The following is a 27,944-nucleotide window of genomic DNA, read 5'->3' as shown; positions in this document are numbered from 1 at the left end:
AATGTTAGAATCGAGTGTGCTAAAGCCAAGGACCTCTGACGTCAGGGGGAAGAGATACGTAATTAGGGGGAGGAGCTAGGCCAGCTGGATAGTTCTAGCAACTACTCCACCAACTACTCCGGACCGGAAGTATGTTGGAACGCAAGGACCGGAAGTCTGATGGAACGCAAGGACCGGAAGTCTGGTGGAACGCAAGGACGGAATTGAGGTGAAACGTTTAGGCCTGATGTCTCCGTGAGAGGATGTGGTGAGGTGACTAGTAAGGGGTAAGTGTTACATGGAGTCAGTGTGAGGCATGAGGCACAAGAGGAGAACCTGTAGTGTGACACACAGACAGACACTGAGGAGGCAGGATGAGGCACAATAGAAGAACCTGTAGTATGACACACAGACACTGAGGAGGCAGGGTGAGACATGAGGAGTTCCTGTGGTGTGACATAGACACTGAGGAGGCAGGGGGAGGCACATGAGGAGTACCTGTAGTGTGACACATAGACACTGAGTAGGCATGGCAAGGCATGAGGCACAAGAGGAGAAACTGTAGTATGACACACACACTGAGGAGGCAGGGCGAGGCATGAGGCACAAGAGGAGAACCTGTAGTGTGACACAGAGACCCTGAGAAGGTAGGATGAGGCACATGAGGAGTACCTGTAGTATGACACACAGACACTGAGGAGGCATGGCAAGGCATGAGGCACAAGAGGAGAAACTGTAGTATGACACACACACTGAGGAGGCAGGGCGAGGCATGAGGCACAAGAGGAGAACCTGTAGTGTGACACAGAGACCCTGAGAAGGTAGGATGAGGCACATGAGGAGTACCTGTAGTATGACACACAGACACTGAGGAGGCAGTACCTGTACCTGGGCTGTAAATATTTCTGGGGAGAAGATGATTGCAGTTATAGACGAATTGTTAATAAAAGTGAAATCTCCCATTATTTTAGACCACGTGAATCAGATCAAACTGGTTTTGGAGTCTCATGACTGGATCATAATTTATGCAAAATCCAAACTGGTCCTTCTCAGGGGTCTGGGACTCAGGGTCGACACCAATTAGTCGACACACCTTAGGTCGACAAGGTCAGCTTGGAAAAAGGTTGACATAAGTTTTTTATCTTTTTTTGGTGTCATTTTCTCCGTAAAGTGACCGGGAACCCCAATTAGTGCACCGTGTCCCCTCGCATGGCTTGCTTCGCTCGCCATGCTTCGGGCACGGTGCCTCGCTCCGATACCGCTGCGCTTGGCACAGGTTACCGTTCCCAATTGTAGTCCACGTAGATCGTAAAGTATGAAAAAATTTCTAAAATATGAAGAAGAAAAAAATGTGAAGAACTCATGTTGACCGTTTTCCATGTTGACCTAAGGTGTGTTGACCAATTGGTGTCGACCATATTGGTGTCGACTTGGAGTGTGGATACCCCTTCTCAGAGGGACATCTTCTTCTTAGCTATGGTTTGACACAAAGCTACAAAGAGCCTACTCAAGGAGAACATACTTGCACTTCAGTATCTTGTCAAGACTTTGTTGAAGGAATGGAGTGTGTCTGTGGTCTCATGCGTTGAGGTTATTTGCAGTTTGGTCTCATCTTTTGAGGCGGTCCCGGATATTTCAACTGAAACTTCTCAGGAAGTGGGGCAGGTTGGCATCCCAGGTTTTTTTTCTTCTGGTACCCAGGTCTTTCTTAAGGGCCCCATACACTGCAACGATATGTCTGATGCTGACGTTGGATGCGATTTCCCTTGAACTTCCCCGGAACCTTCCCAGGAGTGGTTCCATACGATTTTGTACTTTTGTGCTATTTTTGCATAAGATATATCGCATGCGATTGATCAAGCCATGATACATCGCATGTAATATATCTTATGGCATACAATTGTACCATGAGATATATCTGATGGGCTGTATTGATGGCTATGGGGGCTGGGAGTGTCCTGGAGAACGCCAGTCAGACTTGTGTGATACATCGCAGGCACAAAAAGCACACTTTTTTTCCAGACGAATCCATGCGATTACGATGTATCACGAGTGCAGCACTAACGATCTAGGGGATCCGATCCGATGTTTACGGGAACGCGGATCGAATCGGAAACACAGCCAAAATGCCCAATTTCACCCGATATATATATGCCCGAAACTGGATGAAATCGGGCATTATAGTTCTAGCGTATGGGGCCCTATGGTGGATAAACACACAATCTGAGCATGTGGCTGTCCATTTGCCATTAGGTATTGGATCCTAGTAACCATGGATGCCAGTCTCAGAATTTAGGGCAGTGTCTTTCAACCACTGTGCCGTGGCACCACCAGTGTGCCACCGTAGAAGCAGAGCCAGGACCGCCACCATCAATACTGGTGGTTCTAGTGGTTGCATCAGCAATTCTAACTGCCTTTCTCAGACGCGGCTCAGGCAGTGACCTAGGGAGGAGCTGGGGCGTGACATCCTAGGACACGCAGCCTCACCATGCACTACCATTATATTTGAGTAGAAAAAAAATTGTTGTGTGCCTTGGCAATTTTAAATCTTGTTTAGTGTGCCACGAGGTAAAATAGGTTAAATGTGGGAGTCAATTTGATATATATTTTTTTCTTTTAAGTTATTAAGGTTGCTCCTCTTTTTACTGGTCTTGTGTCAGGTCTTAATTTAGGTCATTGGAGTTTTTTTTTCCCCCTGATCATTCGTTTTTCCAGAGCCGGTTGACCCCGATCTCAAAAGGTCCAAATGGTTGTTTTCTTACGGGATCCGGTCTTTAGGTTGACCACACTTAGGCCGACACTGTCTAAGTTGACCACTATTGGTTGACAGTAAGTAGGTTGACGTGGTTTCTAGGCGATATGTTCTAGGTCGACATGACAAAAGGTCGACATGAGTTTCTCAAATTTTTGAATTTTTTTTGAACTTTTTCATACGATCCATGCAGACTACAATTGGGTACGGTAACCTGTGCCGAGCACAGCGGTAGCGGAGCGAGGCCCCTTGCCCGAAGCATTGGCGAGCGGACACGGTTCATTAATTGGGGTTTCTGGTCACTGTACGGAGAAAACGACACCAAAAAAAGTGAAAAAACTCATGTCGACCTTATGTCATGCTGACCTGTCACATGTAGACCTAGAAACCATGTTGACCTACTTACTGTCGACCAATAGTAGTTAACCTAGACACTGTCGACCTAAGGGAGGTCGACCTTACATACCACACCTGTTTTTACAGTGCGTACTATATGTAGAACCCCCTTATGTTCCTCCTGTTGTTCCTTGACATTTGAATTTGGTTCTGTGAGCCTTACAGAGTAATCTTTTTGCATCATTGGATTCCTTTGACATGAATATGCTAACCTGAAAAGTAGTGTTTCTGCTGATCATTTCCTCTATGCATCCAGTCTCTGAGTTGGGCGCCTTTCCTGGTAATTCACCTTGTTGAGAACTAGGTCTTTTTATCGGGCCATGGTGGTCTTAAGGTTTTATGTTAACCAGAAGATTGTGGTTTCCGCCTCCTCAGGAGTATGTCAGGAAGAAGGGGGATCCGCTCATCCTATGGATATCGTGAGAGCTCTAAAGATTTATGTTGATAGGATGAAGGAGATGTTTAATTTTATATAATTTTTTCGAAAATAGACTAAACACTCTCTAAGCAAACTATTGCTTGTGTTATTACAAAGGTAATTCATCAGGCTTGAGTGAGGCCAGGGGTTTGATTCTGGAAAGCTTGATGCCTCATTGTACTAGGTCAGTTGGGGCCTCATGGATGGTCAGGCATGGAGCAACTGTTGTGCAATAGTGCAGAACAGTTCCTTGGTCGTCTGTGCATAGTTTCCTAAAGTAACATAACATTTGCATACAAGGATGTTCGTTTCGGGCAAAAGGTGCTTCTCACAGGCCTGGAGTGTCCCCACCCTTACGGATTGCTTTTGGACATCCTCTGCTTTTCCAGTGTCCCCCAGTGGAAAGAGGAATTAGTTTTTGTTTTTTTACTTAATATAAAATACCTTTCTCTTTATATTATTCTAATCATTTTTATAGTCCAACCTCTGGAGTATGACCCTCCCCTGCCTAGCTTGTTCTCACATCTCTGATCAAAACTCACCAAATTTCCAGCAGTACATACTGGTGCTCCTTTGTATAATGCGCACGTGAACCATCGGGTTCATATATGTGTATGCAAATCTGTCTTGGATACTAGCCAGTGCCTCCTCAGCCATTTACCTCACCGCACATCACTTTCTTTTAGCTTTGTTAGTAAAAACCTGATGGCGATACGGCTGTACAGGTTTTGAAGAGGAGTCGTCTGAGTTTCTGCGCCAACTTTTAAAGTACCCAGGCTCCTCCCTAACCTCAGTGTCTCCAGTGTCCCCCATGGAACCGGAGAAATGGATTTTATGCTATGTAAATATTGTGGTATTTTAATTTTTTCCATAAGAATGATAAAACTCCCTAAGGAACTAAAATATCATAATCATGTATCATATGTATATGTGTGAAAATCCATACCATGTTAAGCAGAATTAATGCAATTTCCTGCTATGTCCCAGAAGAGATTTGCACATTTGTAGAACTCAGTACTAGAACTGTTTTTACACAGGGTGGCAGTAAACCGGTTGTAAAACAGATCAACATACCAGGCTCACCTCATATAGTGATGTCACCAACGGACCAGCCCTTGATCAAGGTGGAACGTTTAAAAAGTAATTTAACTGATTTGTGGGGGTCTTTTAACTAATAAAAAATGATCCATCTTCTATCCTAGCCACATAAGGCAGATTGTAAAAAAAAAAATGTATGCAGTTTATTTTTTTGTTTTATTTTCAGAAACTGTTTTACATTTATAGTTCTACTAATTGTGTTACATAGATCGTTAACAAACTCCACCTCATCATGATATACTAACTCCATGGCTGGTTCTCCTGTCACTGAGGAGTCTTCTGAAGCGGAACCAGAGGAACTTCTGAAAAACACTGACCAGGGCTCTATGGCACAAACCAAGAGAAAGAGGAGCGCATATTTTACATGTGTACTCAGTCATTTATTATTATTATATTTATTTCTAGAACGTTCAGCAGTGAGGATCCAGAGAGTCATTACTAGAAGCCACGTGTATAAATCACTGAAGATGAACAAGAACAGGAGTCACACTACTGAGAGGATATTACATCTCACCGTGGAGATCATCTACCTACTGACTGGGGAGGTGAGGGGATCTGGAAGTGTCACAGTGACATCACTTATATCTATAATAATAATAATACAGGGACATGACTGGGGAGGTGAGGGGATCTGAGAGTGTCACAGTGACATCACTTATATCTATAGTAATAATACAGGGACATGACTGGAGAGGTGAGGGGATCTGAGAGTGTCACAGTGACATCACTTATATCTATAGTAATAATACAGGGACATGACTGGGGAGGTGAGGGGATCTGGGAGTGTCACAGTGACATCATTTATATCTATAGTTATAATACAGAGACAAGACTGGGGAGGTGAGGAGATCTGGGAGTGTCACAGTGACGTCACATATCTATAGTAATAATACAGAGACATGACTGGGGAGGTGAGGGGATCTGGGAGCATCACAGTGACATCACTTATATCTAGTAATAATACAGGGACATGACTGGGGAGGTTAGGGGATCTGGGACTGTCACAGTGACATCACTTATATCTATAGTAATAATACAGGGACATGACTGGGGAGGTGAGGGGATCTGGGAGCGTCACAGTGACATCACTTATATCTCTAGTATTAATACAGGGACATGACTGGGGAGGTGAGGGGATCTGCGAGCATCACAGTGACATCACTTATATCTCTAGTAATAATACAGGGACATGACTGGGGAGGTTAGGGGATCTGGGACTGTCACAGTGACCACTTATATCTATAGTAATAATACAGGGACATGACTGGGGAGGTGAGGGGATCTGGGAGCGTCACAGTGACATCACTTATATCTCTAGTATTAATACAGGGACATGACTGGGAAGGTGAGGGGATCTGGGACTGTCACAATGACATCACTTATATCTGTAGTAATAATATAGTGACAGGACTGGGGAGGCGAGGGCATCTGGGAGTGTCACAGTGACATCACTGATATCCATAATAATTATAATACAGGGACATGACTGGGAAGGTGAGGGGTTCTGAGAGGGTCACAGTGACATCACGGATATCTATAGTAATAACACAGGGACATGACTGGGGATGGGTGGGACTGGTATCTGGGAGTGTCACAGTGACATCACATATCTATAGTAATAATACAGAGACATGACTGGGGAGGTGAGGGGATCTGGGACTGTCACAGTGACATCACTTATATCTGTAGTAATAATATAGTTACAGGACTGGGGAGGCTAGGGGATCTGGGAGTGTCACAGTGACATCACTTATATCTCTAGTAATAATACAGAGACATGACTGGGGAGGTGAGGGGATCTGGGATTGTCACAGTGACGTTGCTTATATCTATAGTAATAATACAGGGACATGACTGGGAAGGTGAGGGGATCTGGGACTGTCACAGTGACCACTTATCTGTAGTAATAATATAGTGACAGGACTGGGGAGGCGAGGGGATCTGGGAGTGTCACAGTGACATCACTGATATCTATAATAATAATACAGGGACATGACTGGGAAGGTGAGGGGTTCTGAGAGGGTCACAGTGACATCACGGATATCTATAGTAATAATACAGGGACGTGACTGGGGAGGTGAGGGGATCTGGGAGTGTCACAGTGACATCACTTATATCTCTAATAAGTTGTCTTGCTGTTTACACCAAGGTCACAGAATGGTGGGTCCACTTAATGCAACAGGAGCTGCAGGAGAGACAAGTACTATACAATCCAGTATCCTATAACATCTATAAATCTATAAACGAGGCTGTTGAATTGTTTGTATAATTAACCCAGAAAAGTTACAACACCAAATAGATGGATTTTTATGCCTCTTTCCAATTCATAGGATTACACAGTAGTAAAGAAGACATGTTGTGATCAAAAGACAGCCAGCAGCCATCCCCATGTGTCAGGAGGACTGAGCAGGACCCAGAGCCCCATCACAGTGCCTCCACCTCACTCACTGATACATGAGAGGCACAATGACCAGAAGATCCTGGAACTCACCAACAAGATCATTCAGCTGCTGACTGGAGAGGTGACTGCTGGGAATGGGACATTATACAGTAACACCAGGAGATGTGTCTGGGTGATGACCGGAGAGGTGACTGCTGGGAATGGGACATTATACAGTAACACCAGGAGATGTGTCTGGGTGATGACTGGAGAGGTGACTGCTGGGAATGGGACATTATACAGTAACACCAGGGGACATGTCTGGGTGATGACTGGAGAAGTGACTGCTGGGAATGGGACATTATACAGTAACACCAGGGGACGTGTCTGGGTGATGACTGGAGAGGTGACTGCTGGGAATGGGACATTATACAGTAACACCAGGGGATGTGTCTGGGTGATGACTGGAGAGGTGACTGCTGGGAATGGGACATTATACAGTAATACCAGGGGATGTGTCTGGGTGATGACTGGAGAGGTGACTGCTGGGAATGGGGCATTATACAGTAACACCAGGGGATGTGTCTGGGTGATGACTGGAGAGGTGACTGCTGGGAATGGGACATTATACAGTAACACCAAGTGATGTGTCTGGGAGATGACTGGAGAGGTGACTGCTGGGAATGGGACATTATACAGTAACACCAAAGGATGTGTCTGGGTGATAACTGCAGAGGTGACTGCTGGGAATGGGACATTATACAGTAACACCAGGGGACGTGTCTGGGTGATGACTGGAGAGGTGACTGCTGGGAATGGGGCATTATACAGTAACACCAGGGGATGTGTCTGGGTGATGACTGGAGAGGTGACTGCTGGGAATGGGACATCATACAGTAACACCAGGGGATGTGTATGGGTGATGACTGGAGAGGTGACTGCTGGGAATGGGGCATTATACAGTAACACCAGGGGATGTGTATGGGTGATGACTGGAGAGGTGACTGCTGGGAATGGGACATTATACAGTAACACCTTGGTACGTGTCTGGGTGATGACTGGAGAGGTGACTGCTGGGAATGGGACAATATACAGTAACACCGGGGGATGTGTTTGGGTGATGACTGGAGAGGCGACTGCTGGGAATGGGACATTATACCATAACACCTGGGGACGTGTCTGGGTGATGACTGCAGAGGTGACTGCTGGGAATGGGACATTATACAGTAACACTGGGGGACGTGTCTGGGTGATGACTGGAGAGGTGACTGCTTGGAATGGGACATTATACAGTAACACTGGGGGACGTGTCTGGGTGATGCCTGGAGAGGTGACTGCTGGGAATGGGGCATTATACAGTAACACCAGGGGACGTGTCTGGGTGATGACTGGAGAGGTGACTGCTGGGAATGGGACATTATACAGTAACACCTGGGGACGTGTCTGGGTGATGACTGGAGAGGTGACTGCTGGGAATGGGACATTATACAGTAACACTGGGGGACGTGTCTGGGTGATGACTGGAGAGGTGACTGCTGGGAATGGGACATTATACAGTAACACTGGGGGACGTGTCTGGGTGATGACTGGAGAGGTGACTGCTGGGAATGGGGCATTATACAGTAACACCAGGGGACGTGTCTGGGTGGTGACTGGAGAGGTGACTGCTGGGAATGGGACATTATACAGTAACACCAGGGGACGTGTCTGGGTGATGACTGGAGAGGTGACTGTTGGGAACGGGACATTATACAGTAACACCAGGGGATGTGTCTGGGTGATGACTGGAGAGGTGACTGCTGGGAATGGGGCATTATACAGTAACACCAGTGGACGTGTCTGGGTGATGACTGCAGAGGTGACTGCTGGGAATGGGACATTATACATTAACACCAGGGGACGTGTCTGGGTGATGACTGGAGAGGTGACTGCTGGGAATGGGACATTATACAGTAACACCAGGGGATGTGTCTGGGTGATGACTGTATTACTGTGTGAGTCAGGTGCCTATAAACTGTCAGGATGTTACTGTCTATGTCTCCATGCAGGAGGGGGAGTATATAGAGGAACACAGCGGTCTGTACAAGGACGTGATGATGCAGAATCACCGGCCCCTCACATCACTGGGTAAGAGGAGACTGTCATGTATTGTACAGGGGAGAACAGGTATGGGGACCCTATATACACACATCGTCTGATAATCACATATATACACTGTACTCAGTCACTGTGTGTCTCCTACAGATGGGCCCAGTAACAGAGATACCCCAGAGAGATGTCCCCGTCCTCTGTATTCCCAGGACTGTACAGAGGAGAATCACAGGATCCCACAGGAAGATCAGGTAGGTGGGATTTAGGGCTCACCCATTTACCAAAGTGATCATTATGTAATCTCTAGAAAAGCTGTATATCATATACACTGATATTATACTGTTAACTCTGCTTTAGTTAATTCAGACAATAAACTATTATTTTGTTGGTTTTGGATAATTAAGGGTGAAGACTTGACTGATGTTAAGGTAGAAGTCATAGAGGGAGAAGAAGAGACGTATGTGAGGGGTGATCAGCAGTGTAAGGAGGAGGAAATCCCTACAGATATCAGCACAGGTGAGTAATAAACACTTATTACAGAATAGAGTCACATGTTATCCTTGCTCAGTCACTGTAGCAATCTCTCATCCTACACCAGGCATTCCCAACCGCGGTCCTCCAGGCACACCAACAGTGCAGGTTTTAGTGATATCCAGGCTTCAGCACAGATGGTTAAATCAAAATAACTGAGTTACCAATTAAGTCACCTGTGTTCAAGCCTGGATATCACTAAAACCAGGACTGTTAGTGTGCCTTGAGAACCGAGGTTGGGAATGCCTGTTCTACACCCTCCTCTGTCAGTACAGACTAGTGAGGAAAATGTATCTGCCCAGTGGGAGAGTCAGGTGCCATCAGCCCCTATTATACTCCTGCTCTCCCCTTCAATAGCATTAAGATTGGTCTCGCGTCAGTGTCACCCAGTTTTGGGTGGGCACGCAGAACCTTGGGGACCACAGCAATTAGCATGGATGGAAGATGATACCTTAAAGTCTTTTTCTGCAGACCCTATTTTTTTTTTTTTTATCAGTCAAGTAAAAGCCACAACTCCCCACTAGACCTGTAGCCATGTATATGAGGAATCATCGGGTCTCTCTTCTGGACGCTAGTGAACGCCATTTATATTGTCTCCAAAATTTAGGGCCACTGGGCGGATCCAGGCAGGTAGGGGCTATCGTTTAATATTATATTATCTGGAAACTCGTCTGTCCATTGCTGCGGCACACAGACTGACAGCAGAGGCAGTGTGATATCATAGTGTCTGGAAACTCGTCTGTCCACTGCTGCGGCATACAGACTGACAGCAGAGGCAGTGTGATATCATAGTGTCTGGAAACTCGTCTGTCCACTGCTGCGGCATACAGACTGACAGCAGAGGCAGTGTGATATCATAGTGTTTGGAAACTCGTCTGTCCACTGCTGCAACACACAGACTGACAGCAGAGGCAGTGTGATATCGTAGTGTCTGGAAACTCGTCTGTCCACTGCTGCAACACACAGACTGACCGCAGAGGCAGTGTGATATCATAGTGTCTGGAAACTCGTCTGTCCACTGCTGCGGCACACAGACTGACAGCAGAGGCAGTGTGATATCATAGTGTCTGAAAACTCGTCTGTCCATTGCTGCGGCACACAGACTGACAGCAGAGGCAGTGTGATATCATAGTGTCTGGAAACTCGTCTGTCCACTGCTGCAACACACAGACTGACAGCAGAGGCGGTGTGATATCATAGTGTCTGGAAACTCATCTGTCCACTGCTGCAACACACAGACTGACAGTAGAGGTGGTGTGATATCATAGCGTCTGGAAACTCGTCTGTCCACTGCTGCAACACACAGACTGACAGCAGAGGCGGTGTGATATCATAGCGTCTGGAAACTCGTCTGTACATTGCTGCGGCACACAGACTGACAGTCTGATACTCCTTCGGAAGAAGGGAGTTATAATTATCCCGTACTTGGACGATCTCCTTATAAAGGCGAGGTCCAGGGAGCAGTTGTTGGTCAGCGTAGCACTCTCTTAGGAGGTGTTGCAACAGCACGGCTGGATTCTGAATATCCCAAAGTCGCAGCTGATTCCTGCGACGCGTCTGCTTTTCCTGGGCATGATTCTGGACACAGAACAAAAGAAGGTGTTTCTCCTGGTGGAGAAGGCCCAGGAGTTGTCATCTCTGGTCAGGGACCTCCTGAAACCAAAACAGGTGTCGGTGCATCACTGCACGCGAGTCCTGGGAAAGATGGTGGCTTCTTACGAAGCAATTCCCTTCGGCAGGTTCCATGCAAGGATCTTTCAGTGGGATGGGTCCGGATCGCATCTTCAGATGCATCGGTGGATCACCCTGTCCCCGAGGGCCAGGGTGTCTCTGCTGTGGTGGCTGCAGAGTGCTCATCTGCTCGAGGGCCGCAGATTCGGCATACAGGACTGGGTCCTGGTGACCACGGATGCCAGCCTTCGAGGCTGGGGGGCAGTCACTCAGGGAAGAAACTTCCAAGGACTGTGGTCAAGTCAGGAGACTTCACTACACATAAATATACTGGAGCTAAGGGCCATTTACAACGCCCTGAGTCAAGCGGAGCCCCTGCTTCAAAACAAACCAGTGCTGATTCAGTCAGACAACATCACGGCGGTCGCCCATGTAAACCGCCATGGCGGCACAAGAAGCAGGATGGCGATGGCAGAAGCCACAAGGATTCTTCGATGGGCGGAGAATCACGTGCTAGCACTGTCAGCAGTGTTAATTCCGGGAGTGGACAACTGGGAAGCAGACTTCCTCAGCAGGCACGACCTCCACCCAGGAGAGTGGGGACTTCATCAAGAAGTCTTCACACAGATTATAAATCATTGGGAACTGCCACAGGTGGACATGATGGCGTCCCGCCTCAACAAAAAGCTAAAAAAATATTGCGCCAGGTCAAGGGACCCTCAGGCGATAGCTGTGGACGCACTAGTGACACCGTGGGTGTACCAGTCGGTTTATGTGTTCCCTCCTCTTCCTCTCATACCCAAAGTACTGAGGATAGTAAGAAAGAGAGGAGTAAGAACAATACTCATCGTTCCGGATTGGCCAAGAAGAACTTGGTACCCAGAACTACAAGAAATGATCTCAGAGGACCCATGGCCTCTGCCACTCAGACAGGACCTGCTGCTGCAGGGGCCCTGTCTGTTCCAAGACTTACCGCGGCTGCGTTTGACGGCATGGCGGTTGAACGCCGGATCCTAACGGAAAAGGGCATTCCAGATGAAGTGATTCCTACGCTGATGAAAGCTAGGAAGGATGTGACAGCGAAGCATTATCACCGCATATGGCGGAAATATGTTGCTTGGTGTGAGGCCAGGAAGGCCCCAACAGAGGAATTCCAGCTGGGTCAATTTCTGTTCTTCCTACAGTCTGGGGTGACTATGGGCCTAAAATTGGGGTCCATAAAGGTCCAGATTTCGGCCCTATCTATTTTCTTTCAAAAAGAACTGGCTTCACTGCCTGAAGTTCAGACGTTTGCTAAGGGAGTGCTGCATATTCAGCCCCCTTTTGTGCCTCCAGTGGCACCTTGGGATCTTAACGTTGTGTTGGATTTCTTGAAATCCCACTGGTTTGAGCCACTTAAGACCGTGGAGCTAAAATATCTCACGTGGAAGGTGGTCAAGCTATTGGCCTTGGCTTCGGCTAGGCGTGTGTCAGAATTGGCAGCTTTGTCATGTAAAAGCCCTTATCTGATATTCTATATGGACACGGCAGAATTGAGGACTCGTCCCCAATTTCTCCCAAATGTGGTATTAGCGTTTCATTTGAACCAACCTATTGTGGTGCTTGCGGCTACTCGGGACTTGGAGGACTCCAAGTTACTTGATGCAGTCAGGGCTTTGAAAATCTATGTAGCCAGAACGGCTGGAGTCCGGAAAACTGACTCGCTGTTTATCCTGCATGCACCCAACAAGCTGGGTGCTCCGGCTTCAAAGCAAACTATTGCGCGCTGGATCTGACACGATTCAGCAAGCTCATTCTGCGGCAGGATTGCCGCATCCGAAATCAGTGAAAGCCCATTCCACAAGGAAGGTGGGTTCTTCGTGGACGGCTGCCCGAGGGGTCTCGGCATTACAGCTTTGCTGAGCTGCTACTTGGTCGGGTTCAAACACATTTGCCAAATTCTACAAGTTTGATACCCTGGCTAAGGAGGACCTTGTGTTTGCCCATTCGGTGCTGCAGAGTCATCCGCACTCTCCCGCCCGTTTGGAGGCTTTGGTATAATCCCCATGGCCCTTACGGAGTTCCCAGCATCCACTAGGACGTCAGAGAAAATAAGAATTTACTCACCGGTAATTCTATTTCTCGTAGTCCGTAGTGGATGCTGGGCGCCCGTCCCAAGTGCGGACTCTCTGCAATACATGTATATAGTTATTGCTTAACTAAAAGGGTTATTGTTATGAGCCATCCATTGAATGAGGTCCAGTTATTGTTCATACTGTTAACTGGGTATAGTTATCACAAGTTGTACGGTGTGATTGGTGTGGCTGGTATGAGTCTTACCCTGGATTCCAAATCCTTTCCTAGTAATGTCATCTCTTCCGGGCACAGTTTCCCTAACTGAGGTCTGGAGGAGGGGCATAGAGGGAGGAGCCAGTGCACACCAGATAGTACCTAATCTTTCTTTTAGAGTGCCCAGTCTCCTGCGGAGCCCGTCTATTCCCCATGGTCCTTACGGAGTTCCCAGCAACCACTACGGACTACGAGAAATAGAATTACCGGTGAGTAAATTCTTATTATTTGTACTATATATTTTATTGTTTGTCTTTTTGATATTTTTTGTTAATTCTATATTTCAAATTATTCTTTAAATGTAATCATACATAGAAGGACCCTGCTTTCACAAAGGAACCTGCTTTCGATTCGCTACCTGTGATTTCCCCTTGTTCTGGTAACTATGCATTCGTCTTGGTCTGAGTGGATATAGAGCTGGAAGATACCGTATTCTCTGCTAGTTTCCCAGTAGTCCTCCTCCGTCTCCCACTCCCTCTCATGCCTTCCACCAGGTTCTAAGGGTGTATCAAGCGTAGAATACAGGAAGTTATGCCTTTTTGTAGAGGCCAAAGGAGACATTGAAAATGGGAGTTGGGTAAAAGCCGTGCAAAAGGAGAGAGAGTTCCTCAGTTGGTATCCGGACTCCAGGTCGACAGCAAAAAGGTCGACACACCTTAGGTCGACATGGACAAAAGGTCGACGTAGACAAAAGGTCGACATGGAAAAAGGTAGACATGACTTTTTCACGATTTTTTTCTTTTTTGGAGCGTTTTCATACTTAACGATCCACGTGGACTACGATTGGAACGGTAAAGTGTGCCAAGCGAAGCGGTAGCAGAGCGAAGGCACCATGCCCGTAGCATGGCGAGCCATGCGAGGGGACGCGGTGCACTAATTGGGGTTCCCGGTCACTCTACGAAGAAAACGACACCAAAAAAACAAACTTCGACCTTTTTCCTTGTCGACCTTTTGTCCATGTCGACCCAAGGTGTGTCGACCAATTGACGTCGACCTAAGGTGTGTCGACCTTTTTGCTGTCGACCCTCAGTCCCAGACCCCCTCAGTTGTTGGTGTTTATAGAACTTTGGGTTGAGGTCAGGAGAAACTTTCAAATGAAAGAAGAATGAAGAAAGAAGAATGCCGTAAACCTTATTCCCAATAAAACCCAAGGGCAGGAAGAGCGTCTAGAAAAGCAGTTGGGTACTCAGGACTGTTACAGAGGGGAGTCGTAGTAACGGCGGGGAAGAAAGTTTTGGGGGATGGGGCTTATAAGTATTGCATATCAGCAATGAAAGTCGCACAGTGGACAATGATTTGATGGAGTGACCTCCTCACCCAAGGCAAACACCAGATATGAGAGAGATCTTCATGGGGAGAGAATATCCCCCCTCGGAATGTGGTCCAGGAGGCAACAGGACTTGCGTGTGTATTGCTCAAGCAAACCACTCCTAGCCAGAGCCCCCTCCCCTTCCAGTGGAATGTTGTACCTGGCTACAGCATATGGCCCTGGGATCGCCTTACATGTTGGAATGCAGAGGCCAGCCAATCCATGGGGGCTGGAAGGCAGGTACAGAGACTCCTGTTAGTGTTAGTGAATTTCATTGTCCTAGTTAGAGTTTGGTTCCTGAAACCTGAGATACTGGAAGTGAGGAGTCTCAGCTGCTGTCCAGGGGTCTCCTCAGGCCAAACTGGCTGGCACATGGTAAGGTTCTCAGAGTGTGGTTGATACTGCTGGCCATTCTGTATATAGTGTATGTAGACTAATTACTGATTTTACACGTGTAACCAGTGTGTGTAAAATAAAGGTATCATTTCTTTTTTTTTTTTTTATATATTTCTTTATTAGACAGCCATAAAGTCACAACATACATTGTCAGATGTTAAAGTACAAGGTTATTCAGCAGTGACATACATTCAAATTCTAGCATGAATAAAATACAGAGGATTGAAGGCTGTACAGTTTTTTGTTTTTTTGTAAGAGAAGAAGAAAAAATAGATGCAATTCACAGCAGATAATGCAAACTCAGCTGTCTAGTAATAATGGTAGTAATGGTACCAGTGGGGGGGGGGGGGGGGGGATGCTTAACACACGTGCACCCCCTCCTCCAATAATAAGTAACAGACCAAGCAGATGAGTTAAATATCACATCAGTTGAGGGAAAGTAGGGATAGAAAAGAGAAAGGAAGAAAGAAAAAAGAAAGAAAATAAAGGAGAAAAAGTTATATTAAAGAGCAAAGAGAAATCCTTAGTACCGAGGTACCATAAATGGTTAGCGTTCAATGCCGGGGGGGGGGGGGTCAAATCCTTATCTTGAGCAAGGAGAGTAGTTCATGAATTTGGGGTGAATGTTATGCCATGTTAATCCCTAATGAGGATTGTCGCTGTGAGCTAGGCATCCCAGTTAAATCCATCTTTCCTCCCCCCTGTGGTCAGGTGATGATTCCCACTATCCGACTATTCCAATACCATGTAGTGTCGCGAAATACCTTCCAGATACATTCACGCCTGTCTAGGGGTAAAGTCTCTATATAAGTTCCCCATTTTTTGTGGAAAAGCTTCACTCCATTTTCAATTTGAAAAGTGGCCATTCGCCTCTCGCAAAACAATATATCTAGTAAGGCAGATTCCCATTCTCCCAATGATGGAGCAGTTTTATATATCCAGTGTCTCAGTATCACCTGTCTCGCCACCGTGACCATCACAGTCAGTAGTGGGATCATAGGAGCAAGGTCAAACCGAGACAACCAGGATGAAAAGTCCGCAAACAGCAACGGCCCCACCTCTTCTGGAAGGGGTAACTTAAGTAAACGGGATAGATATTGGAGAATCTTACGCCAGAACCGTTTGATTTTCCCACATAACCAGAAATTGTGCGTGAGGGATGCTCCACTCCCTCCACATTTAGGGCAACTACCCGTCTCACCTGGGCGGAAGTGTTGTCTTTGAGAAGGGGCTATATACATCCTGTTTAAAGTTCTTAAATGTATTTCCTGTAATGTGGCGGATTTTAGAGCTTTGAGGACCAGTTCAGTGTTCTTAGACCTCTCGTCCATCGCGGGTGCCTCCGGGAGTTCCCGCCGCCATGAAGCAAAGAGAGGGGACCAAGAGGGCGCTGACGCCTCAATCAGGTCACTATAAAGGTAGCGAATTTTGAATGGGTTATGTCTGCAAAACGTGAGAGTGTCGAGTATTGCTCGAGTAGAGGTCTTTGTACCCAGGGGGTCGCCTAGGGAGTTGATGTAGTGTCGCGCTTGGAGATACATAAAGAAGTTAGTGTGGGGCAAAGAAAATCTATCACGTAATTGCTGAAAGGAGAGCATCTGTCCACCAGGATCAAAGACATCCCTGATAGAATGTATTCCTCTACACTTCCACGTGTAAAAGTGGCGATTATCTAAAGAAGAGGGGAAATTAGGGTTGCCCCATAAGGGAATATATGGCGACTCAAAAGGGTCAGTATGGAGTAATTTATGAGTGGAGATCCAGGCCCTATAAGTGTCCCAAAACAGAATGTTAGTCTTTAGTTTCTGGGGTAGTTTGGATAATGGTGTGTGAAGTAACGCTGCAGGGGAGTAAGGAAAAAATAATGCTTCCTCCAATTCCAGGTTCGTAAATAAATCTGACCGGAGCAGCCAATCTGAGGCGAATTTAAATAGTGCTGCTCTAGCAAACATCGTCACATTGGGCATACTCAGACCGCCTTTTCGTTTGTTAATATACGTTCGGGCTTTGGGCATGCGAGGTTTAGCGTTTTTCCATATAAATTTTGAAAATATTTGCGAGCAGAGTAGGGAGTCTTGTTTAGTGATCGTGACAGGGAGCATTTGGAGCAGGTAAGCCAGTTTAGGGAATATAACGGATTTTATCACGACTATTCTGCCTAGTAGAGAAAGTTTAAGGTCTTTCCAGGTTTCTAATCGTGTTTTGATTTGTTGGATAATGGGATCGTAATTGAACATATACAGCCGGGAGAGTTCTGAAGGAATATAAATACCCAAGTATTTTAATTTAGTAGGGGTCAGCGTAAATTGAGAAGCGAAATCCTTATAGATGTGGGGATCTTTTATGTTAGTCAGTGGGAGTAATTCGGATTTATGTGTGTTTATGCGGTAACCAGCAAAGGTACTAAAACAGCGGATGGTGTCGAAAATGGCTGGTATCGAAGCGCTGGGGTTGGAGACAAATAAAATCATATCATCTGCAAATAATCCAAGTTTAACTTCTCTTTCTCCTACCGAGATCCCCGAAAAGGTTGGTAATTGTCTCAGTGCTATGGCCAGTGGTTCCAATGCAGCCGCAAAAAGCAGAGGGGATAAGGGGCATCCCTGTCTAGTCCCCCTATGGATCATTAAGGGCCTTGATAGATATCTGTTTGTGAAAGTTTGTGTAGATGCATTATAATAGATAGTGCGTATAACGGCTATAAATCTGTCAGGAAAACCGAAACGTTGGAGTGTCTCAAACAGGTGGTCCCACGTTACCAAGTCAAACGCCTTTTCGGCGTCTAGAGACAATAGGAAAGTGGGATCACCCGCTTCCACTTCGCTCAGGGACTGTATAACTGTCAGAACCTTACGGATATTGGTTACAGAGTGTCTGCCTGAGATAAAACCGGTTTGGTCTTCATGAATCATTTCAGGCAGGATAAATTTTAGGCGATCTGCCAACAGTTTAGTAAACAGTTTGTAGTCTACATTAAGTAAGGAGATAGGGCGATAGGAGGATGGGAGTAACGGGTCTCTGCCAGGTTTGGGTATAACTCGAAGCAGGGCCGAGTTGAAATATTGTGGGATAGTAAGGTTGGAAAAAATAGAATTAAAAAAGGCCGTTAGAGAATCCACTATTTTAGGAGAAAGCAATTTAAAGAATTCCCCGGATAAACCATCTGGGCCCGGGGTTTTCAGTGGTTTAAGGTTTTTAATAGCTTCTGTCACTTCAGTGACAGTGACAGGGGCCATGAGAGAGTCTGACTGATCTGGGGAGATCTGAGGCAGTTGTATTTTTTCCCAAAAGGAGTTTTTAGTAGGTTGCTCGATGTCACTGTGTGAGTAAAGATCGGTATAAAAGGAGTGGAAAATATCTGTGATCGCCTTTCCTTCAGATTGTATGCCAGAGGAAGGGTCTTTCAGAGCAGTTACATGTTGGGGTCCCTTATCAGATTTGAGCAGATTGGAGAGCATTCGGCTAGGCTTATCTCCATATTGAAAAAATTTATATTTTCCTGCAATAAGGAATTTATTGTCCATTTGTGTCAGAGTGTGATCAAATTGAGTCTTAGCGTCTCTATATTTCTGTTTATTAGATAGCGTGGGTGAAGATTTAAACTTTTGAAATGAGGAAGTGAGTTCAGACTGTGCTGTCTTGTATGCGGCGTCTTGTTCACGTCTATATTTTGCCATGTATGCAATTATGTCTCCTCGTAAGACAGCCTTGGCTGTCTGCCAAAATAATGCGGGATCAGACGCGTGGGTGGAGTTATTGAGTGCGTAAGATTCCCAGGATGTCGTCAGCATAGTTTTAAAGTCTGGGGAGGCCGCCATCTTAGCAGGGAATCTCCAATGGGAGTTAGTACCTAAGGTGAGTCTACCCTGTAGTGCTATCGATATAGGGGCATGGTCTGAAATGGTTATGGGTTTGATAGTTGCCTCAGTGATCCTGGTGGACAGATCAGTGGAGATGAAAAAATAATCAATACGTGAAAAGGAATTATGGGTTGAAGAGTAGTAAGTATATTCCAATTCTACGGGATTATGAAGACGCCATATATCAATCAGTCCCAGTTGTGCAGACATGTAATCCAAGTTGATCTTGGGAAGTCGGGTCCTCTGAGACGAGGCACCTTTCCTGTCCAAGACCAGAGAGGACACCATATTCATATCTCCTCCAACAATAAGGGAGGTGTGCGAATATGGGCGTAGAATATTTGTTATATCTAAATAGAATGATTTATCATAGACAGCCGGGGCATAAATGTTGCACAAGGTCAGTCTGGTGCCCTCCAAAGTTATATCTAGGACAATGTATCTACCCATAGGGTCAATAATCTGATGGTGTACGTCAAAGGCCACCCCCTTACGTATAAGGATCGCAACCCCTCTCGCCTTAGAGGTGAATGAAGAAGAGGCAACCACTTCTTGTCTAAGCATGGTGAGTTTAGCGTGTTCAGCGGGGGTCAGGTGTGTCTCCTGAAGCATAGAGACATCCGCTTTTATTTTATTTAAGTAGGTGAGGATACGCCTCCGTTTAATAGGAGAATTAATACCCCTGGCATTCCACGATATTATGTTAAGTTGTGACATTTATATCACCAGTAAAAGAACACCTAAGGGCCTTATCAGGTCCTGAAACAATAAGCCTTCTTATATAAGTAGTCCGGAATATCATGGACATAGACTGTTCCCACCCCCACCAGCTAAGCATCTCCAGGGAAGGAGGAGTAGAGAAGAAAAAAGAAGAAGTCAGAAAATAGAAAAGAAAGTAAACATAGAGGTTAAGACAATGACAATATATGGGAGCGTTCCCACCAGTATACATCAGTATATACTATCTGCATGGGTTCGCTGCAATGTAGAACATCGATATAAAGAAAGAGAATAACAGCATAACCAACAGGCAATACCTAAAATGAACTTTAGAAACATCTTTATGACCCTTATATAAAGGGAACGGAGTAATAACTAAACTAACCCGGTAGCAGTTAAATCAGATCAAATCAGATCTACCTCACAATATATGAGAAAAAGGTATCATTTCTACCTTTGCTTTTCTGTGTCCTTTGCGATCTGTAGGACTCAGAGAAGGAACCAGGGTCCTAGGCAAGAGGTATAGGCGAGTTTGGCGATGCATAGACCTGGGACCTTCACAGGGAGAGAGGTCCTTGGCTCTTGTAACATCAAGAGGATATCATCCGCAACGAGGGACAGCTTACTATACGAGTCACCAATCTCCACTCCTTGTGTATTTAGAGAACCCTTACTTGGACCCATTGTTGATGGCAATGATATCAGAAGGAGAACTGTTGACCATGATCTTCTCAGAAGGATGTTGGTGACCATTTTAAGTCCTGGCCTGTGGATTCGGTGTTTGCTGTTCTGAAACCACCACCTATTAATCACTAGGATGAGTTGGGATGCGTTCCCTTTAGAGAAACAAGGGTTATCATCTCTAAAGTACTTAGTCTAATAAAACTTGATTGTTTTATTATTTGTTGAAGAACGTCGATCTGTGCTGCATTCTTTCCAAACCAGCGATCAGTCTGTCGTTCAACAGTTTGCCTTAGCTACTAAGGAAGTGGCATTGATTTGTATGCGATCATAAATCAGGTCTATTATATTATATTATACACCATCTATTATATGGGGGTGATGAATCCAAGTGTTTATATCAGTTAGAATCCAAGTACATTTTCCGCTTGGATAATTTTGTGCCAGAAGTTTCAATGAGACGATCGGACTTTATTTTTGCTATATTATCTAAGCCTATACTTTTGTTATAAATCTCTGAAGTTATACATTAAAATAACTTTGGTAGATGTTATGGCATCTGGTCTGTAAGTCAACTACACTTAGGTCGACGGTCATTAGGTCGACCACTATTGGTCGACATGCACTAGGTCAACATGGTTTCTAGGTCGACATGCGTTTTCATTTTTGTAACTTTTTCATACTTTACGATCCACATGGACTACGATTGGGAGCGGTAATCTGCCTGACACGGTGCACTAATTGGGGTTCCCGGTCACTCTATGAAGAAAACGACACCAACATTTTTCAAAAAACTCATGTCGACCTTTTGTCATGTTGACCTAATGCTTGTGTTGACCAATTTTGGGTATCGACTTAGTCACAATGCTGACCAATAGTGGTCGACCTAAGTGTGATCAATCCTATGAACCACACCCGATGTTATAGTCTAGTAGTGCCTATTTTGTACATCACAAACTGTATATGTATGTGCTTCAGCTTATAATGGCAATTAATATGTTTACCTATTTGATTCCCTCAGGTGGATGTAGCAGGAATATCTCAGAGGACCATCTCGTTTTATCTCCATATTGGAAAACAGAAGATAACATTGCACAAGATTATCCAGGAGAAAACCCCATTACCCCAATTATACATCCAGTGGCTCGCAGTGCAGATGTATCCTCTATCTATCATCGGGAATATTCTCTTGATAACTCTAATATTGATAAATATATTGCAACACTTAGAGTAGAAAATATATTTCCGTCTTCTATAGTTACCACGTCTATTACTCAGAACACAAAGCTTATTACCCATCAGTCCGGTGTGACAGATGAGAGGCCATTTCCATGTTCTGGAAACGGATCAGTTCCCGTTTCACGTCACAGAATTTACCGAGGTGTGAAACCATTTTCATGTTCTGTGTGTGGGAAATGTTTTCCAAAGAAATCGACTCTTGTTATACATCAGAGAAGTCACACAGGGGAGAAATTATTTCCATGCGCTGAGTGTGGGAAATGCTTTACATATAAATCTGTTCTTGTTTCACATAAAAGACTTCACACAGGTGAGAAACCATTTGCATGTTCTGAGTGTGGAAAAACTTTTAGTGCCAAATCATCCCTTATTACACACCAGAGAATTCACACAGGGGAGAAACCATTTCTGTGTACAGAGTGTGGGAAATGTTTTACACACAAATCCTCCCTTGTTACACATCAGAGAACTCACACAGGGGAGAAACCATATTCTTGTCTTGAGTGTGGGAAATGTTTTACACAGAAATATGATGTTGTTATACATCAGAGATGTCACACCGGGGAGAAACCATTTTCATGCTCTGAGTGTGGGAAATGTTTTACACACAAATCGGATGCTGTTAGACATGAGAGAATTCACACAGGTGTGAAGCCCTTTACTTGTGCCGAGTGTGGGAAAAGTTTTACAAAGAAATCGGCTCTTGTTACGCATCGAAGAATTCACACGGGGGAGAAACCATATACTTGTCTGGAGTGTGGGAAATGTTTTACACAGAAATATGATGTTGTTATGCATCAGAGACGTCACACTGGTGAGAAGACACCGGCATGTCCCGAGAGTGGGAAATGTTTGACACAGCAAGCACATCTTGTTACACATCAGAGAACTCACACGGACGAGGTGCTGTTTTCATATTCTGATTGTGGGAAATGACTAAGATCAAATCTTAAAACTATACTTTATTTGTAAAGGTGGAACTTTGCGCGTCTGTATGTGGAAAGTACTTCTAAGAACAAGTCTCATTATGCATAGCATTACTCATGACATATGCTCTTTATTATCTATTTAGATTTATGTTACTACCAAAGTTACAGCCACAATTGTGTTCTTGTGTGTTTCTTACTTTTCTACCTTCATTGCAGGTCACTGGATTATCCTGGTCTATAGAGTGCTGTGATAAGGAGCTTGGTCACTTTAATACTTCAAGTTCCTCTTTACCCCTTGGCTGCCTGAGAACTTGTTTAATGTCCGCTTATAGCAGTCATTCTGGGTTTTTCCGTTTCTCCCTAGCTGTGACCTGTGTTTTCTGCAGCGCCATATCCTCTTTTGGATTGTGCAGCTGTAATGTCCTTTTCTCTGTGTCAAGGAAAGGGGCTTCATCCAGGAATGGACGAAGGCAAACTTCCTGCTTTTTACATCACTCCATATTTACGTAAAACCAGTCCATATTTTTTGCCCTGTACGTACGGCATGTGAGGCAGAGGACCAGTGGTTATGCTCACCTGCAAGTGTAGTCCCTGAGATAGTGGAGCCAGATGGGACCAGGTCTCTTCAGAAGGTCACTCAGCTTGCATCATGTCTTTTGGATCTTAGCAGAGCGTCTCCTCCCCTTCCTCCATAAGAGTGATGGGATCCTGGTTAGTGACTTTGGTCTCGATGAGGACTCTGACAAGCCACCTTTGGCATCCACTGCAACAATACCTGACTGCCCACATTTTCTCCAAAGTTTGCCATGATCAGTGCAAAGTCTGTTGCAGCTGTCCTTTTGCTTACAGATATTGTGACCGTTGCCACCCCTTCTAGACCATGGAAGCGGTAGTCTCCAGGGATTCCCCAATCTCGGTAGTCAGACTGTGACTTTTCCTTCCAGAAGGAAGTCAAAGCGGTGGAAGGCTCCATCACTTAGGTATTTTCATGTTCCGAAAAAGATGAAACGAAAATTTGGGAAAGTATGATCCAATGTGTTCCAATTTAGGGGGTTATGTGGCTTGGATCGCACAAGTGATGCCCTGTACAGTTTCCCCGATATGTCAGCCCTTCACCTTTTAGATTGTAAGCTCATAAGTATACTCTATACTCCCTTTTGGTGGCACCTAACCCCTGGTTTCCTATACCTGTCCTATATACTTGAACTGTAAGTGCTGTTTTCTGGTTTGCTCATTAGATTATGTACTGTGTAATGGGCGCTGCAGATCCCTTGTGGCGCCATATAAAGGATAATAATAAGTATAAGTAATGTGCTTTGGTATGCAGCTCTCGATTGAGGTCTGTCAAATCCGTTAGGGCGTGAGGGGTGAGAATAATAACACATTTTACAGTAAGGGAGTACGCAGGCCTAAAACGTGACTGTGATGGAGATAATGAATTATATGAAGTATCACAGGTTACTGCAAATAGAGAACTTTAAAAACATCAAAATAAAATAATGAAAAAAATCATAGAAAACAGTATTGCAATAATAACATACGTGGTTAAAAGGTTGTCTCACCTCAGACTTTTTCATGAAATATGCACTTTATTGGCATCGTTATTGTGACATCATTACAATGCCTGAGTTTGTGCGATTCAGATGCTAACCTGTCAAATAAGCCAAGAAATATGTCTGGTATGAGTGAGCCGTGCCCATGTTTACACCATGTATCATTGTGTTTTATTCACCAACTTTATACTAATTCCTTTGCAATATACTAATCCTAAGTGTCCAGTACACTGGGAGTGACTTAGGGGGTCATTCCGAGTTGATTGTAGCTGTGCTAAGTTTAGCACAGCTACGCTCGTAAACTCAGACATGCGGGGGGGCGCCCAGCACAGGGCTAGTCCGCCCTGAATGTCCGTACCGCCCCTTCCCCCCCCCCCTGCACAAATACAAAAGCATCACACAGCGGCGATGCCTTTGTATTTGAGGAGTAACTCCTGGCTCCTGCTGGCCGCTACAGACCGCCCCACCAACCGTCCTGCCACGCCTGCGTTGGCCGGACCGCTCCCTCTAAACGGCGGCTTAGCGCCGCCGTTCAGCCCCCTCCCGCCCAGCGACCGCGTCTGTCTCGGAGGCGATCGCTGGGCACCGATGACTGCCATGCACCGGCGCACTGCGGAGCCGGCGCATGCGCAGTTCCGACCCGATCTCTGCACTGCGACAAACTGCAGCGAGCGATCGGGTCGGAATGACCCCCTTAGTGTGCAGCTACGATGCAATTAAGGTGCAAAATGTAGGAAAATGTCAAAGTCTGAGAAGTGCTACGCATGGCAGATTGTGCCAAATGGCACTAGAAGGATACATCTATGAGGAAACATATGTAAGGTCCGCCTTGCCAATCAATGTAAATTATGTATGAAAAATTGTATTTTCAAACTGGATGTCAAATAGCAATTCTGTTATTAACATGCCAAGTGATCGACTTTAGCCATAAGACAGGTCTGGTTGTAAAAGAGTGTATGTTGTAGCAAGTTCAGGATTTCTGAAATGTTAATCCTTTTATTTGTCTGAAATTATTATTAATTATAGCCTGTATGTCTTTTTTTTACATTGGCCCTCATTCCGAGTTGTTCGCTCGCAAGGCGATTTTAGCAGAGTTACACACGCTAAGCCGCCGCCTACTGGGAGTGAATCTTAGCTTCTTAAAAGTGCGACCGATGTATTCGCAATATTGCGATTACAAACTACTTAGCAGTTTTTGAGTAGCTTCAGACTTACTCTGCCTGTGCGATCAGTTCAGTGCTTTTCGTTCCTGGATGACGTCACAAACACACCCAGCGTTCGCCCAGGCACTCCCACCGTTTCTCCGGCCACTCCTGCGTTTTTTCCGGAAACGGTAGCGTTTTCAGCCACACGCCCCTAAAACGCCGTGCTTCCGCCCAGTAACACCCATTTCCTGTCAATCACAATGCGATCGTCGGAGCGATGAAAAAGCCGTGAGTAAAAATACTATCTTCATAGTAAAGTTACTTGGCGCAGTCGCAGTGCGAACATTGCGCATGCGCACTAAGCGGATTCTCACTGCGATGCGATGAAAAACTCCGAGCGAACAACTCGGAATGAGGGCCATTGTTTTGTTAATGTAGCTAATATTTTTTGGATTAAAATACATTTAATCTAGCATATTCTCCATAATTCTTTTTGAACTTGTGCATGTAAAGCCCAATTTTATGTACCCATGTGTAAGTAGGTGTGAAATACTAAAGACTATGGTAATTGGATACTGATGAAACCCTAGATTAGGGGTGGTCAATGTCCATCCGTATTGGGCCCGCACAGCCACTTCACCCGGCCCGGCGGGTCACCTAACCCAGGGAGCAGTGTTCACAAATACGCGCTATAGCGCATGTTTTATCCGATAATTGACAGCGGGGACTCAAAAATAAAAAAAAGCCAGGACCCACAGGGCGCGCTTTGACCAATCAGCAGCGCTGCCCTGTGTTTGTCAGTCACTTTCATTCTCCAATAGCAGAGGGACCTGGAATGTCCAGCCTGCAGTGTGTTGCTGGGGGCTGTCATCTCCGGCCGGGCATGAAGCTGGTGACCTTACGCGGTGCCACATCGGTAATCTACAGGAGCCAGCAGAGGAAGCCGTTTGCAGGGATCATGACCGGGGAAGATGCCAGCAATAGGTGGCAGCAGGTGGCTGGTGGCACTGACGCACACAGGGGAAGTGGAGGGGGGGGGGGTGCTGCTGCCACGCCAATGTTTTTTCTTGAGATGCAGCGCTGCACTCGGGGCTTCAGTCAGGGAATGCTGCAGGTGGTAGCCACAAAGGTTCCGGGAAGCTGACTTACTGCACTCCTCAGCTCTGCTTCGGACACAAAGTGAGAGTGCAGGGCTGGTGAGTGAAGCGGGTGGTGGCTGGACTTGCTGTGGGGGGTTCCCCTGAATTGGCTGGGCTGGATGGCTCTAGTGTGGCATACCTTTACATTCTATTCACACTTGCCACTAATTTCTTAACTAACACTATTTCTTCATTTTAATTACATCTCATTATTTTTGTATCACTTTCTGCATATACCTTCAGCTTCCTAACACTATTAACCCTATAGTTTTTTCACTGGTATGCTGCCCTGGGCTTTCTGGCTTATGCTGATTCTTTGGGGTGCCACACCCTGCACCTAGATATAGCGCTAGGGACCCCCAATATACCGAGAGGCCTTGACGCCACTTGGGGGCATATTCATACATTTGCGCAAATATATGTAACCGAGATCTCTGAATTCTAATATTGTGTGGGATTTAAATCTGGTTACTGGTATCATTCAGGGTGCTGGGGGAAACAAAATGCTTTTTTTCTTGCTTAGAAATACCCCTCCCTTGCAAGCACCTGAGAGATATCACTAAGCTAATTGAGCATCTGCCACTATAAATATAAAATATATATATATATATATATATATATATATATATATAGGTAACAAGTGCAAGTTCCATGCTCTCACTTCATCAGTGGGATAGTCAGCACAGCCTCACTTTACCGATTTCCAGTTGACCGCTCTCACTCCGTCATTGGGACATCTGGTACATTACTCGACTGAGTTCCACGGATAGCAGCGATTGGTATAGTAATTACTGCAGATAGACTATAACGAAAGTGTGCAGCAATTAAACGCTATGCTGTTGACGTGCTTCGTTCTGATCCAGAACTTTTTCAAGACCATCCCGCTGATGAAGGGAGGACAGGAGGACTTGCACCTATTATCAGTAATCTGAGAGTGGCAGCATGGTTTCTCTCTCACCGTGTGCGCTGGAGGAGGCATTGACTCTCAGACTCGTTGTCGGACAGTCTTGGCTCCTATACAAGTTGGACCACACTGATGTAATCAATACAGCAGGTTCCTAAAATGAGCAACCTGACACTCGAAACACGGGGAAACAAGCCATTAACAACTACCAGCAAATAAAGAGAGACCACTGAGATTGTTCTTTATGTGTGCTCAGTGCTAGTTTATGGTCAACGCTACTTGTTTTTTCTTGTGCAGTTTCAACGGTGTCTGCATTTTAGTTCTGGTGGCCATTCTGAGTAGCCATGGGGTTACTTAGAAGATTGACCGATACTGTGCCTTTGTATGCAGATGCTGCAACTTTTTATGCAGCTGCTTGCATTTGC

At 45.4% G+C, this 27,944-nt stretch overlaps 1 protein-coding gene across 1 annotated transcript; it reads left to right on the top strand.

Annotated features, from left to right (window-relative positions):
- Nucleotides 1–54: 54 nt before the first annotated feature.
- Nucleotides 55–25,953, top strand: LOC135054594 (gastrula zinc finger protein XlCGF26.1-like). The gene is made up of 7 exons (XM_063957766.1): nucleotides 55–266; nucleotides 5,049–5,188; nucleotides 6,974–7,165; nucleotides 9,072–9,150; nucleotides 9,268–9,365; nucleotides 9,519–9,630; nucleotides 21,632–25,953. Exons 2-7 carry the CDS (start codon nucleotides 5,111–5,113, stop codon nucleotides 22,783–22,785), a joined length of 1,713 nt encoding a protein of 570 aa, XP_063813836.1. The 5' UTR covers nucleotides 55–266; nucleotides 5,049–5,110; the 3' UTR covers nucleotides 22,786–25,953.
- The last annotated feature ends 1,991 nt before the right edge of the window (nucleotides 25,954–27,944 follow it).

The sequence above is a fragment of the Pseudophryne corroboree genome, chromosome 3 (genome assembly GCF_028390025.1).
Source record: "Pseudophryne corroboree isolate aPseCor3 chromosome 3, aPseCor3.hap2, whole genome shotgun sequence".
NCBI classification, from domain to species: Eukaryota; Metazoa; Chordata; class Amphibia; order Anura; family Myobatrachidae; genus Pseudophryne; species Pseudophryne corroboree.
This window is presented reverse-complemented; position numbering and strand designations above follow the sequence as displayed.